We start from the raw sequence: 15,443 nt of genomic DNA on the forward strand, positions 1-15,443 counted from the left end.
GTTCGATTCTAACCTCAGGCAACTGTCTGTGTGGAGTCTGCATATTCTCCCTGTGTCTGTGTGGGTTTCCTCTGGGTGTTCTGGTTTCCTCCCACAATCCAAAGATGTGCAGGTTAGGTGAATTGGTCATGCTAAATTGCCCATAGTGTTCAGGAATGTGTAGGTTAGGTGAAATGTAGAGTACTAGGGTAGGGGAATGGGTCTGGGTGGGTTACTCTTCGGAGGGTTGGTGTGGACTTGTTGGGCTGAAGGGCCTGTTTCCACACTTTAGGGATTCTTTCCTTTCTATGATTCTATTCCACTTAAAAATGACCCTCTGTGTTAAAAAGTTGCCCCTCAGGTCCCTTCAAGATCTTTTTCCTCTCACCTTAAAATAACCCCCCTAAGTTTTGAACTCCCCACCCCTAGGGAAAAGATCTTTGCTATTCACCTATTTGCCATACCCCTCAAGGTTTTAAAAAAAACACCTCTATAACGTCATCTCTCAACCTCCTACACTTCAGTGAATTTAGCCCCAGTCTTTCCAGCCTCTCGTTATAGCTCAAACCCCCCAGGCTTCTCATTGAGGCTAGAAATGGTTGGGCCAAACAGAATGATAGTTTGTTGCTATCAACTGAAAAGTCAAAACATTGAGCAAAGAATCATCTCCCTGCACCAGATAAAGGAACATACCTGATTGGAAGAGTGACACATACGCAATAAATTCAGAAGTTCACCAACTTTCTTCTGACAGGAGACTTTTTTTTGTCACCTCCAACAACATGACTTGCAACCCTAATTACAAACATCCCAGTTTTCTGCTGAACCTATTTGCTCGAAATGTAATTTCTCCCAGGAAAATCTTCTTGCCAGGTTTCAACTTTTACTACTTTTTTTTGTCCTGACTGAGCAGAAAGTTACCAAAAGGCGACAATTTTATTATCTCAAACACAGCCCTAATGGGTACATAACTGAAATGTTAATAGCTCCATCCTCAATGACAGAGTCCCACAGAAACTGAAACGGCCTTTTTCTTGAAACAAGCTACTGACCTGCCCTCATAAACAGGATCTAAACTTACAACAAACATTTCTATTCTCGGGGTGGGGGGGTTGGGGAGGGCTAGAGAGGAGGGGGGGAATGGAGAGAGGCGGGACAAGACAGAGAAAGAGAGAGGGAGTGGGAGAGAGAGAGAGAGAGAGATCGAGAGAGCGAGAGAGAGAGCGCGAGAGCGCGAAAGAGAGAGCGCGAGAGACAGGGGGGTCGAGAGACGGGGGGTCGAGAGACGGGGGGGGTCGAGAGACGGGGGGGGTCGAGAGACGGGGGGGTCGAGAGAGAGGGGGTCGAGAGAGAGGGGGACGAGAGAGAGGGGGGGAGAGAGAGAGAGGGGGAGAGAGAGAGAGGGGGAGAGAGAGAGAGGGGGAGAGGGGGAGAGAGAGAGAGGGGGAGAGAGAGAGAGGTGGAGAAAGAGAGCGAGAGAGAGAGAGAGAGAGAGAGAGAGAGAGAGAGAGAGAGCGAGCGAGCGAGAGAGAGAGCGCGAGAGAGAGGGAGAGCGAGAGAGGGGGGATCGAGAGACAGGGCGGTCGAGAGACAGGGGGGGTAGAGAGACAGGGGGGTCGAGAGACAGGGGGGGGTCGAGAGACAGGGGGGGTAGAGAGACGGGGGGGTAGAGAGACGGGGGGGTAGAGAGACGGGGGGGTAGAGAGACGGGGGGGTAGAGAGACGGGAGGGGTAGAGAGACGGGGGGGTAGAGAGACGGGGGGGTAGAGAGACGGGGGGGTAGAGAGACGGGGGGGGGTAGAGAGACGGGGGGGGTAGAGAGACGGGGGGGGTAGAGAGACGGGGGGGGTAGAGAAACGGGGGGGGGGGTAGAGAGACGGGGGGTAGAGAGACGGGGGGGGTAGAGAGACGGGGGGGGTAGAGAGACGGGGGGGGTAGAGAGACGGGGGGGGGTAGAGAGACGGGGGGGGGTAGAGAGACGGGGGGGGTAGAGAGACGGGGGGGGTAGAGAGACGGGGGGGGTAGAGAGACGGGGGGGGTAGAGAGACGGGGTGGGGTAGAGACACGGGGGGGGGGGGGTAGAGAGACGGTGGGGGGGTAGAGAGACGGGGGGGTAGAGAGACGGGGGGTTAGAGAGACGGGGGGGTAGAGAGACGGGGGGGTAGAGAGACGGGGGGGTAGAGAGACGGGGGGGGTAGAGAGACGGGGGGGGTAGAGAGACGGGGGGATAGAGAGACGGGGGGATAGAGAGACGGGGGGGGTAGAGAGACGGGGGGGTAGAGAGACGGGGGAGGTAGAGAGACGGGGGGGTAGAGAGACGGGGGGGTAGAGAGACGGGGGGGTAGAGAGACGGGGGGGGGTAGAGAGACGGGGGGGGGTAGAGAGACGGGGGGGTAGAGAGACGGGGGGGGTAGAGAGACGGGGGGGGTAGAGAGACGGGGGGGGTAGAGAGACGGGGGGGTAGAGAGACGGGGGGGGTAGAGAGACGGGGGGGGGTAGAGAGACGGGGGAGGTAGAGAGACGGGGGAGGTAGAGAGACGGGGGAGGTAGAGAGACGGGGGGGGTAGAGAGACGGGGGGGGGTAGAGAGACGGGGGAGGTAGAGAGACGGGGGAGGTAGAGAGACGGGGGAGGTAGAGAGACGGGGGGGTAGAGAGACGGGGGGGTAGAGAGACGGGGGGGTAGAGAGACGGGGGGGGTAGAGAGACGGGGGGGGTAGAGAGACGGGGGGGTAGAGAGAAGGGGGGGGGTAGAGAGACGGGGGGGGTAGAGAGACGGGGGGGTATAGAGACGGGGTGGTAGAGAGACGGGGGGGTCGAGATACGGGGGGGGGTCGAGAGACGGGGGGGTCGAGAGAGGGGGAGAGAGAGAGAGGGGGAGAGAGAGAGAGGGGGAGAGAGAGAGAGGGGGAGAGGGGGAGAGAGAGAGAGGGGGAGAGAGAGAGAGAGCGAGCGAGCGAGCGAGAGAGAGAGCGCGAGAGAGAGGGAGAGCGAGAGAGGGGGGTCGAGAGACAGGGCGGTCGAGAGACAGGGGGGGTAGAGAGACAGGGGGGTCGAGAGACAGGGGGGGGTCGAGAGACAGGGGGGGTAGAGAGACGGGGGGGTAGAGAGACGGGGGGGTAGAGAGACGGGGGGGTAGAGAGACGGGGGGGGTAGAGAGACGGGGGGGGTAGAGAGACGGGGGGGGTAGAGAGACGGGGGGGTAGAGAGACGGGGGGGGGTAGAGAGACGGGGGGGGTAGAGAGACGGGGGGGGTAGAGAGACGGGGGGGTAGAGAGACGGGGGGGGTAGAGAGACGGGGGGGGTAGAGAGACGGGGGGGTAGAGAGACGGGGGGGCAGAGAGACGGGGGGGGTAGAGAGACGGGGGGGGTAGAGAGATGGGGGGGGTAGAGAAACGGGGGGGGGTAGAGAGACGGGGGGGTAGAGAGACGGGGGGGGGAGAGAGACGGGGGGGGGTAGAGAGACGGGGGGGGTAGAGAGACGGGGGGGGGGTAGAGAGACGGGGGGGTAGAGAGACGGGGGGGGTAGAGAGACGGGGGGGTTGAGAGACGGGGGGGGGTCGAGAGACGGGGGGGGGGTCGAGAGAGGGGGAGAGAGAGAGAGGGGGAGAGAGAGAGAGAGAGAGCGAGCGAGCGAGAGAGAGAGCGCGAGAGAGAGGGAGAGCGAGAGAGGGGGGTCGAGAGACAGGGCGGTCGAGAGACAGGGGGGGTAGAGAGACAGGGGGTCGAGAGACAGGGGGTGGTCGAGAGACGGGGGGGGTAGAGAGACGGGGGGGGTAGAGAGACGGGGGGGTAGAGAGACGGGGGGGGGGGTAGAGAGACGGGGGGGGTAGAGAGACGGGGGGGGTAGAGAGACGGGGGGGGTAGAGAGACGGGGGGGGGTAGAGAGACGGGGGGGTAGAGAGACGGGGGGGTAGAGAGACGGGGGGGTAGAGAGAAGGGGGGGTAGAGAGACGGGGGGGTAGAGAGACGGGGGGGGTAGAGACGGGGGGGTAGAGAGATGGGGGGGGTAGAGAAACGGGGGGGGGTAGAGAGACGGGGGGGTAGAGAGACGGGGGGGTAGAGAGACGGGGGGGGTAGAGAGACGGGGGGGGTAGAGAGACGGGGCGGGGTAGAGAGACGGGGGGGGTAGAGAGACGGGGGGGGGGTAGAGAGACGGGGGGGTAGCGAGACGGGAGGGGGTCGAGAGACGGGTGGGTCGAGAGAGGGGGAGAGAGAGAGAGGGGGAGAGAGAGAGAGGGGGAGAGAGAGAGAGGGGGAGAGAGAGAGAGGGGGAGAGGGGGAGAGAGAGAGAGGGGGAGAGAGAGAGAGAGCGAGCGAGCGAGAGAGAGAGCGCGAGAGAGAGGGAGAGCGAGAGAGGGGGGTCGAGAGACAGGGCGGTCGAGAGACGGGGGGGTAGAGAGACAGGGGGTCGAGAGACGGGGGGGTCGAGAGACGGGGGGGGTAGAGAGATGGGGGGGGTAGAGAGACGGGGGGGTAGAGAGACGGGGGGGGTAGAGAGACGGGGGGTAGAGAGACGGTGGGGGGGGTAGAGAGACGGGGGGGGTAGAGAGACGGGGGGGGGTAGAGAGACGGGGGGGGGTAAAGAGACGGGGGGGGTAGAGAGACGGGGGGGGTAGAGAGACGGGGGAGGTAGAGAGACGGGGGGGGGTAGAGAGGCGGGGGGGTAGAGAGGCGGGGGGGGTAGAGAGACGGGGGGGGTAGAGAGACGGGGGGGGTAGAGAGACGGGGGGGGTAGAGAGACGGGGGGGGTAGAGAGACGGGGGGGTAGAGAGACGGGGGGGTAGAGAGACGGGGGGGGTAGAGAGACGGGGGGGGGTAGAGAGACGGTGGCGTAGAGAAACGGGGGGGGTAGAGAGACGGGGGGGGTAGAGAGACGGGGGGGGTAGAGAGACGGGGGAGGTAGAGAGACGGGGGGGGGTAGAGAGACGGGGGGGTAGAGAGGCAGGGGGGGTAGAGAGACGGGGGGGGTAGAGAGACGGGGGGGGTAGAGAGACGGGGGGGGTAGAGAGACGGGGGGGGTAGAGAGACGGGGGGGTAGAGAGACGGGGGGGGTAGAGAGACGGGGGGGGGTAGAGAGACGGTGGCGTAGAGAAACGGGGGGGGTAGAGAGACGGGGGGGTAGAGAGACGGGGGGGTAGAGAGACGGGGGGGGTAGAGAGACGGGGGGGTAGAGAGACGGGGGGGGTAGAGAGACGGGGGGGGTAGAGAGACGGGGGGGGGGTAGAGAGACGGGGGGGTAGAGAGACGGGGGGGGGTCGAGAGACGGGTGGGTCGAGAGAGGGGGAGAGAGAGAGAGGGGGAGAGAGAGAGAGGGGGAGAGGGGGAGAGAGAGAGAGGGGGAGAGAGAGAGAGAGCGAGCGAGCGAGCGAGAGAGAGAGCGCGAGAGAGAGGGAGAGCGAGAGAGGGGGGTCGAGAGACAGGGCGGTCGAGAGACAGGGGGGGTAGAGAGACAGGGGGGTCGAGAGACAGGGGGGGTAGAGAGACAGGGGGGGTAGAGAGACAGGGGGGGGGGGTAGAGAGACGGGGGGGTAGAGAGACGGGGGGGGGTAGAGAGACGGGGGGGTAAAGAGACGGGGGGGGTAGAGAGACGGGGGGGGTAGAGAGACGGGGGGGGTAGAGAGACGGGGGGGGGTAGAGAGACGGGGGGGGGTAGAGAGACGGGGGGGGTAGAGAGACGGGGGGGGGTAGAGAGACGGGGGGGGGTAGAGAGACGGGGGGGGGTAGAGAGACGGGGGAGGTAGAGAGACGGGGGGGGGTAGAGAGACGGGGGGGTAGAGAGACGGGGGGGGGGTAGAGAGACGGGGGGGTAAAGAGACGGGGGGGGTAGAGAGACGGGGGGGGGTAGAGAGACGGGGGGGGGTAGAGAGACGGGGGGGGGTAGAGAGACGGGGGGGGGTAGAGAGACGGGGGGGGTAGAGAGACGGGGGGGGTAGAGAGACGGGGGGGGTAGAGAGACGGGGGGGGTAGAGAGACGGGGGGGGTAGAGAGACGGGGGGGGGTAGAGAGACGGGGGGGGTAGAGAGACGGGGGGGGTAGAGAGACGGGGGGGGTAGAGAGACGGGGGGGGTAGAGAGACGGGGGGGTAGAGAGACGGGGGGGGTAGAGAGACGGCGGAGGTAGAGAGACGGGGGGGGTAGAGAGACGGGGGGGGGGTAGAGAGACGGGGGGGGTAGAGAGACGGGGGGGGTAGAGAGACGGGGGGTGGGGTAGAGAGACGGGGGGGGTAGAGAGACGGGGGGGGTAGAGAGACGGGGGGGGTAGAGAGACGGGGGGGGGTAGAGAGACGGGGGGGGTAGAGAGACGGGGGGGGTAGAGAGACGGGGGGGTAGAGAGACGGGGGGATAGAGAGACAGGGGGGTAGAGAGACAGGGGGGTAGAGAGACAGGGGGGTAGAGAGACAGGGGGGTAGAGAGACAGGGGGGTAGAGAGACGGGGGGGGTAGAGAGACGGGGGGGGTAGAGAGACGGGGAGGTAGAGAGACGGGGGGGTAGAGAGACGGGGGGGGTAGAGAGACGGGGGGGGTAGAGAGACGGGGGGGAGTAGAGAGACGGGGGGGTAGAGAGACGGGGGGGGTAGAGAGACGGGGGGGGTAGAGAGACAGGGGGGTAGAGAGACAGGGGGGTAGAGAGACAGGGGGGTAGAGAGACAGGGGGGTAGAGAGAGAGAGGGGTAGAGAGAGAGAGGGGTAGAGAGAGAGGGGTAGAGAGAGAGAGGGGTAGAGAGAGAGGGGGGTAGAGAGAGAGTGGGGTAGAGAGAGAGGGGGTAGAGAGAGAGGGGGGTAGAGAGAGAGAGGGGCGAGAGAAAGGGGGCGAGAGAAAGGGGCAGAGAGAAAGGGGGAGAGAGAGGGGGAGACAGAGAGAGGGGGAGAGAGAAAGGGGGAGAGAGAAAGGGGGAGAGAGAAAGGGGGAGAGAGGAGAGAGAGGGAGGAAGGAGGGAGAGAAATAGGGGAGGGAGAAGTGGGGGACGGACGGAGAAAGAAAAGTCTTTTTAAAAAGAAACTTAGTTGTTCAGAATATGACAGATGTGTACAAGAACGTACGAATTCAGTCTATGGCTGACGTAGGGAATCCTGGCAGCAAAGACAATCACCGCGATTTAAAGAATGTGATGAAGCCAGATAGCGGTGCACATACTACAGCTGAGATCTCTTGCAAGATCCAAACCTCCAGGCAGATTGCTGTGCCATCACCCTAAAGGAATGGCTCCACACGAGATCATAGGGAACGTACTTGGCTTGCATGACAGTCCTGGCTGCATCTGAAGGCTCAGCTGGGGATCGCTGGTGACTGGAAGAGGCTGCGGACTGTGGGGAAATGCTGGAATCATCACAAAAGGCAGGTTGACTTGCTGGAAGAAAGGAAACAGTGTGTTGACAAAGGTAAAGCATGACAGTAAAACAATCCCCTCACCCCCAACCATCACGGAAACGTGAACATTGCTCGACGTTATGAACATCCGAGCGGAATACGGTAAACATTTTATTACAAGTAAACACAGCTTTGGTTCCTTTTAGGCTCTGACCCACAATCAATCAATCAATCAATCAAGTTTTAGACAATGCATTGTGCAGCCATCACATCACAAACTAAAACCAAACACAGAAATTGCTGGAAAAGCTCACAAAATTTGGCAGCAAGTGTGAAGAGAAATCAGAGTTAACCTCTTGGGTCAAGCGACCCTTCCTCAGAACTGATGGTTGCTAGGAAAATGCAGAAGATAGGGTTCGGAGGAGGAGAGAAGGAGTAAACAATAGGTAGGGATAGAGCCAAAAGAGAGAGAACAGTTAGATAGACAAAGGAATGGATAACGATCAGGCTAGGAGGGACAATAGCTATTAGTAGGGACTGTTCGTGGTTAACAATGGGATGTGATAATATAGGGTCGAGTGCGTGGTGCTGGAAAAGAACAGCAGTCAGGCAGCAGACGAGAAGCAGGAGAGTCAATGTTTTGGACCTGCTGTGCTTTTCCAGCACTAAACTCTTGACTCTGATCTCCAGCATCTGCAGTCCATGTGATAATAAAGCCAGTTGTACGGGAGTTGGGGTAAGAACATGGGAGAGCTCAGGCCCTAAAACTGTTGAACTCAATATTGAATCCAGAAGGCGGCGGGATCCCCTAGCACATCCATGCACTAGGCCTTGGTATCACATGGTCTGCTATTGTACACAACCCATTGTTCGCCACTAATAGTCCCCATTAATAGCTATTTACCATCCTCACTTGATCTTTATCTGTCCCTTTGTCTATCCAATTGTTCTTCTCTCTCTCTGGTCTTTATTGCCACCTATCATTTATTCCTTACCCCCTCCCCTCACTATCTTCCATACATAAACCGACATTTCCTTTGCTACTATCAGTCCTGAGGAAAGGTCACTGGACCAGAAACGTTAACTCTGATTTCTCTCCACAGATGCTGCCAGATCTGCTGAGCTTCTCCAGCAATTTCTATTTTTGTTTATGATTTCCAGCATCCGCAGTTCTTTTTACATCAGTGATCAGTAAATTTGGTCCACAGACAGTCAAAATGATTATAATTCATTTCTATATTAACCTGCAACTTGATGTACAACAGTCATTCATTCATCCCTATAGTCACCAAACGAGCTCAACATAAAAAGTAAGACATTTCAAAAGCCAGCCTTATAGGCAGCAGCTGAACTATTGCCATTAAAAATCTCAGCTGAGTGTAAAGGCCAAAAGCAAAGTAGAGATTTAAAGCTTTCATCCATGATTACAGCAATGTGCAGGGAGTCTTAAGTGAGTTTATTATAGTGCGCATGTATCTATGTGTACAGCAGAGTCTAACTTCAGGGACGACAATACTGTATTCAATATAAAGACAGGAGCTGGGGGAGGTGATGACCTAGTGGTATTACAGCAAACTTTACTTTAACTGGCACCTTATGAACCGCTCCTCTTGACAAACTGGCAATAATTATTTACTCGAATACCATAAGCTTACTGTATTATCACAATCACCAAGTAGTCAGTTGATGGTGCAAATGAAAAGGCTCTCTGCCAGCAAGTTTTATTTAAGGCAAGGTTGTATTATTTTTTAAGTGATTTGTGCTGTAAATATAGTGTAACAGGGATGTGTAGACCCCCTGCATTATACTTATTCTTGACTATGTGGACCTCTTGATCAACCAGAATATTTGATCAACCAGCACACTCCTGGTCCCATAGGTGCCAATTAATAATAAAGTTTGCTGCATTGCTAGACTATTAATCCGGGGGAAGTTCCGAAGATCAGGTTTGAATTCCACCACATGGTGGAATTTTGAGTCCAACAAAAATCTGGAATTAAGAGTCCATTAATGACCATGAAACCCAGTTGATTGGTGGAAAAACCCATCTGGCGAGCTAGTGGCCTTTAGGGAAGGAAACCGCTATCTTCACCAGGTGTGACCAATGTGGTTAATTCTTCACTGCTCTCTGGGGCGATTAGTAGGCCAATAAATGCTGGCCTGGCCAAAGATGTCCATATTCCATGAATGGATAAAAACAAATCAGAGCAGGAATGGACAACCTTGCTCTAGACAACAAGATCAGGGTCAATTTGATATAAACTCCAGTTTCCCAAATGCCCGCTTATATTCCTCCATGCCTACTTCAATCATAGATCCCAACAGTGTGGAAGCAGGCCATTCAGCCCATTAAGTCCACACTGATTCTCCAAAGAGCATCCCACCCTATCCCTGTATCTCCCCTGGCTAATCTGCCCACACTGCACTTCCCTGAATGTTGTTATGGGGCAATTTAGCATGGCCAATCCACCTAACCTGTACATCTTTGGACAGTGGGAGGAAATTAGAAATCAATTCAGGCTAGAATACATCCTGGCTTCCATTGCTTGCTGGGGGAAAGGGAAGAGCGAGAAAGAATTCCAAACACTAACGCCTCTCTGAAAAGAAATTCTTCCTCCACACCTCAGACATACAAAGCCAGACTTCTCAATACTCTTACCTGGATCTGCTGTTGCAGGAGATTAATTTTGTGCTGTTGTTGAATGAGTTGCTGCTGCTGCCTGGCTATCTGTCATTAGGAACAAACAATGATGTTAATTTTCCATGGTGTCGGAATGATTGACAGGAGGTCGGTCCTCTGCTATAGCAGCTTTACTCACAGCTCAGTTCTGTGCTTGACTCCTCATTAATATAGAATTGGAGTAGCTCCTTTTTTTAAATATTCTGAAGACACAAGTTCAGTTCAGAAATCTTTATTAATTTAACGTGCCGGGTAACAAAAAGGAAGATTGCCAGTTTGGTTTTGTAACTTTCAAAATCTCTGGCTGTCCAATAGCATTTACACTCAAATAATTACCCATGGCCCCCCCCCTCCCCTAATCATAGTCAGTGTTGTAATGTTGGAAAGACAACAACTAATCTGTGCATAGCAAGCTCCCAAAAAACAGCAATTATCCAACTATACAAGGTATCTGTGTGCATGTGTGTGTATATGTGTGTGTGGGGGAGGGGGGTTATATGTGTATATGTGTATGTGTGTGGGGGCTGTGTATGTGTGTGTGTGGTGTGTATGCGTGTCGGGCGTGTAGGGGTGTGTGTATGGGAGTGTGTGTGGGGAGTGTGTGTGTGTTTGTGGGGGGGTGTGGGGTGTCTGTGTGGGGGCTTGTGTGCACACGTGTGGGGACGAGTGTGGGTGTGTGGGGGTGTGTGTGGACTTGTGCGCGGGTGTGCGTGTCTGGGGTGGGAGTGCTGCATATGTGGGCGGGGTGGGTGCTGGTGGTGACTCAGTTTTCAGTTTGTGATTTTGTGTAAATTCAAATCGATGAATGCACTCGTGATTTTGTACAGCGATGATGTTTTGGAAACTGATCCAAGAGGACAGATATTAATAGAATCACTCGCAGATGTTCACAACAACAAGGATTATATTTTAAGTCATTATCGAGGGGGGTGAAACTGAAAGCAACAAAACAGCTGTCAATAACGTAAAATCCAAAAGATCAATAATTGTCATTTATTCTGGTATTGGTCCTCATATGGAATGGGTTGTGCAAAGGCATGAGGGGTAATGGGATCTGATATACAAAATGCTGGAAACCCTTAGCAGGTCAGGCAGGATTTGTGAAGACAGAGCAACAGTTATTGCATGGCCCCTCACCTGTTTAGGTAGAGAATTAACAGATTTAAAGTGTGTACAGAGACAGGGAAGATGGGGGGAGATGGGTTTAGAGAGGAGGAAAGACAATAATGCAGGATCTATGATCAGGTGGAAGAGAGGATTGATTAAAGTTTAAAAAGGGGTGATAATGCAAGACAAAGAAAAAGATAATGGGTTTCAATCTCTTTACAGATAGTTCCTGAGGATGCCCATTTCTTTTTATTCTGCAGATTTCCAACATTTTATACTTGTATTAAATGACGTAATAACTGCAGGAATTTAATGTAACGAAAACATGTGGGATAATGTTTAACCTATTGAGCAACTACTAAGGAATCTGTGTTTATTGATTTATATTTGGAATAAACTCTTGGCTTTTGTATCAGCAAAAAGATAATGTTTAATGTTAACACTGAATGCAACGGGCTGCAAATGAGAGGGAGAGAGAATGAGAGAGAGATGCAGAGAAGATGCGAGGGAGAGAAACACACACACAAAGAAGGAGGGGGAGGAATAGAGGACGGGGGGGAAGAGATGGGGCTTGGAGAGGAGACAGAGAGGGGAGGGAAGAGTGTGACCGGGTGAGACAGAGAGTGATGAGGAAGAGAGACAGAGAGGAGAGAGGGACAGAGGGTTTAGAGAGAGACACACACAGAGTGTGGGTGAGAGGGCGTGTGTGTCTTATGGGGCAATCCTTTGGAATGAAGACAATGTTTGCTTACGGCCCATGAATTTTTGATTGAGTCTTTTCACGAGGAAATGTGTTGTGCTGCAATAGCACAAGGTTAAGGCTGACCAGGAAGTTTCCTGCTCAGTTTTTTTTTACTAGATTAGATTAGATTACTTACAGTGTGGAAACAGGCCCTTCGGCCCAACAAATCCACACCGACCCGCCGAGGCGCAACCCACCCAGACCCATTCCCCTACATTTACCCCTTCACCTAACACTTCAGACAATTTAACGCATCCAATTCACCTAACCCTCACATTTTTGGACTGTGGGAGGAAACCGGAGTACACGGAAGAAACTCACACAGACACGGGGGGGACTTTGCAAACTCCACACAGTCAGTCGCTTGAGGCGGGAATTGAACCTGGGTCTCTGGCGCTGTGAGGCAGCAGTGCTAACCACTGTGCCACCGTGCCGCCCATATAGATTTAGTTTAGATTACCTACAGTGTGGAAACAGACCCTTCGGCCCAACAAGTCCACACAGACCCTCTGAAGAGAAACCCACCCCCCCTCTATTTACCCCTGACTAATCCACCTAACACTACAGGCAATTTAGCATGGCCAATTCACCTAACCTGCACATCTTTGGACTGTGGGAGGAAACCGGAGCACCCGGAGGAAACCCACGTAGACACGGGGAGAATGTGCAAACTCCACACAGACAGTTGCCTGAGGTGGGAATTGAACCCGGCTATGAAGCAGCAGTGCTAACCACTGAGCCACCATACCGCCCTGAAGAAGGAGGAAGTTCTGAAGAAGGATCACTGAAATCAAAACCTTAACTCTGCTTTCTCTCCGCAGATGCTGCCTGAGTTTCTCCAGCAATTTTCTTTCCTTCTTGCACTGACAAACCAGACAGATTTACAAATTGATAATCAACTTGTTTGCCCCAGTTATGACGCATCTTCTTTGGTCAAGGTCCGCAGCGAGACTTGAACCTAGTAGGGGTGAGGTCGGAATGTTACAACTGTGTCAGAAGAGTTCCTGATGTTGGATTAACAGCGCCATCAGTTATAGGCTTAGTGAAGCTAGAGGAGAAAGTGAGGACTGCAGATGCTGGAGATCAGAGCTGAAAATGTGTTGCTGAAAAAGCGCAGCAGGTCAGGCAGCATCCAGGGAACAGGAGAATCGACGTTTCGGGCATAAGCCCTTCTCCAGTTTGTGAAGCTAGAGGGTCAAGTTGCTTCATTGAATGGTGCAATGACAGAAAGTACTCATTTTAAAAACCACATGAGGCAGGAGAGCAAATTATCGAACAAAGTAAAGCTGCAATGTAGTAGAGAGAGAGAGAAAAATGAAGAGAATGAACAAGAGGGAAGAGGACGGAAAAAGAGTGAGGGGGGCAGTGGTGAAGGACAGAGTGAGAGTGTAAAAATGAAAGAAGGGGAAAGACGGACACATTTAGAAAAAAAAAAGGTTAGTGGAAGTTCTTCCAGCCAACAATCCTTCCTTAACCAAAGACTAATGAACCTGATCAACCATTTCACTGGTGTTTGTGGGTTAAAAGTGCACTCACAAAATTCCGATTTACAGAAAGTAACAAGAACATCTAAAAGATAACAGTCCAGAACACACCTGATGGCTCTGTGAGTTTATCTCCTACAGCCATGATTTTCAAAGTCAATGCATTTTCACAAAATGAATAGATTGTGAGGCCTTTTGGAATATTTCCAAGAGAGGCGATGAATGCTGTGCAATTCAAGTTCACTTTTCCCCTTTGTACCACACTCCTTCTCCATTAAAATCTTACTAACAAAACAAATCTTGCAAAGACATTTAATCTTTAATGTGGATAATGTCTGTGCTACGTCTGACTTTTGACGATGCCACATTGATCTCTAATCGCTGCCGCGTTCCTTTTTCCATCTACCTGATCCTGTTGCTGTCGAGCCAATTCCATCTGTTGCTGCTGTTTCTCAAACAACATGGCTGCCATGTTCTTCTGTTCTGCATGAGCTGTCAGCAGCTGCTCTCGGAGACTTGACAGCTGGTTTATCATCACCAACAGCTGCAATTCCTTCTCCGCCAGACTCTCCGCTGTTCCTGGCCCAGCAGAAAATACACAAAACACTGAATTATTCAAGTTTTTTTTTGTTGGAAGGCAAAAACAAACACACAACAGTTGCTCTTTCAAAGTCATTTTGACATTGTCATCTGTTCCAAGACACTTGGTGCTAAAATTGCCAATTCTCCAGGAATGCCCTGAAGTCTTCACAAACGAAATGACATTGCACGGAGTCTGCTGTGGCTTTTACTTCATTTTTGTTTCCTTCAAACACTTTTCATTCCATCCAGTAAGAAGCAATCGATCATGAGAAGCCCTTTTCACCTTCCAATTGACCAAACCAACAGGGATGGATGTGTCAAGCAACCAATGGCAGGAGTATGGGGGTAAGGTGAAGGCATAGATATTCATATTTGATGTGGGTAAGCATTTATTGCCCAAATTAACTGAGAGTTAAGAGTCCATCACATTGCTGTGAATCGAGAGTCATATGTAGGTCAGACCAGGTAAGGATGGCAGTTTTCTTTCCCTAAAGGATCAGATCATGAGATGCTAAATTCCATACGTTAAAAATATTAAACTCAAATTCCACTCTGCCACGGCAGGATTTTGAACCCAGATCTCCAGATCATTCACTGAGTCCCTGGATTAGTCGTCTAGTAATGATACCACTATGCCATCAGCTCCTTGGTGGATTGACTCATTTGGTATGTCATGGTTTGAGCACTATCCAGATCTTTCACAGAGATCAATACGCAGGTCAATGCTTCATTAAATTAATAACAACATAAAGCTGACTAATCGGAAGATCAAATTGACCTTAAAAACAGAAAACACTGGAAAAACTCAAAAGGCCAGGCAGTGTCGACATAGATGAAAAATTGTTGGTGTTTCACCTCAATAACCTTTCATCAGAATTGGGAAAACTCTCAAGATGTGGTTGGATTTGTGTGTGGCACAAGGACAGAAAGGAAAGCAATAGGGCGGAGGTCAGGACATACTGAATCACATGAGAGTGAATCCTGTCAAAGGGGTCAGAGGAAATTGATTAGATTACTTACAGTGTGGAAACAGGCCCTTTGCCCCAACAAGTCCACACCGACCTTCCAAACAGCAACCCACCCAGACCCATTCCCCCACATTTACCCCTTCACCTAACACTATAGGCAATTTAGCATGGCCAATTCACCTAACTTGCACATTTTTGGGCTGTGGGAGGAAATTGGAGCACCAGGAGGAAACCCAAGCAGACACGGGGAGAATGGGCAAACTCCACACAGATAGTTGCCTGAAGCGGGAATTGAACCCGGGTCTCTGGCGCTGTATGGCAGCAGTGCTAACTACTCTTGGGCAAATTGGGCAAGAGAAGGAAGGAATCACGAGATTAGATGTGCTATCGGAGGGCAAAAATAAGAGAAAAGTTGACACTAGCAAAGAGGAGGCAAAATTGGTATGTATAGGCGTGAGTGTCAATGCAGGTATGTGGGTGCTGTCAGACTCTGGTTCAGTTCCAGTATCTGTCATGTGTCTTTGTAAGAATTGTGTCCAAAGATGTGCAGGTTGGGTGAATTGGCCATGCTAAATTGCCCATAGTGTTAGGTC

At 53.0% G+C, this 15,443-nt stretch overlaps 1 protein-coding gene across 4 annotated transcripts in view; it reads right to left on the reverse strand.

Moving 5' to 3' along the window:
- The window catches only part of sox13 (SRY-box transcription factor 13), a 188,608-nt gene that overhangs the window by 37,649 nt on the left and 135,516 nt on the right, over window positions 1-15,443 (reverse strand). For all 4 annotated transcript variants that reach the window (XM_087973487.1, XM_087973488.1, XM_043716425.2 and 1 more), the window contains 3 exons: window positions 13,707-13,879; window positions 9,947-10,015; window positions 7,210-7,327 (listed from right to left, as the gene is read on the reverse strand). In XM_087973487.1, the coding sequence (XP_087829613.1) occupies window positions 7,210-7,327; window positions 9,947-10,015; window positions 13,707-13,879 (360 nt within the window). The remainder of the gene's footprint in view (window positions 1-7,209; window positions 7,328-9,946; window positions 10,016-13,706; window positions 13,880-15,443) is intronic.

The sequence above is a fragment of the Chiloscyllium plagiosum genome, unplaced genomic scaffold (genome assembly GCF_037043375.1).
Source record: "Chiloscyllium plagiosum isolate Xiang-an unplaced genomic scaffold, Cpla_swu_hap1 HiC_scaffold_26, whole genome shotgun sequence".
Taxonomy (NCBI): domain Eukaryota; kingdom Metazoa; phylum Chordata; class Chondrichthyes; order Orectolobiformes; family Hemiscylliidae; genus Chiloscyllium; species Chiloscyllium plagiosum.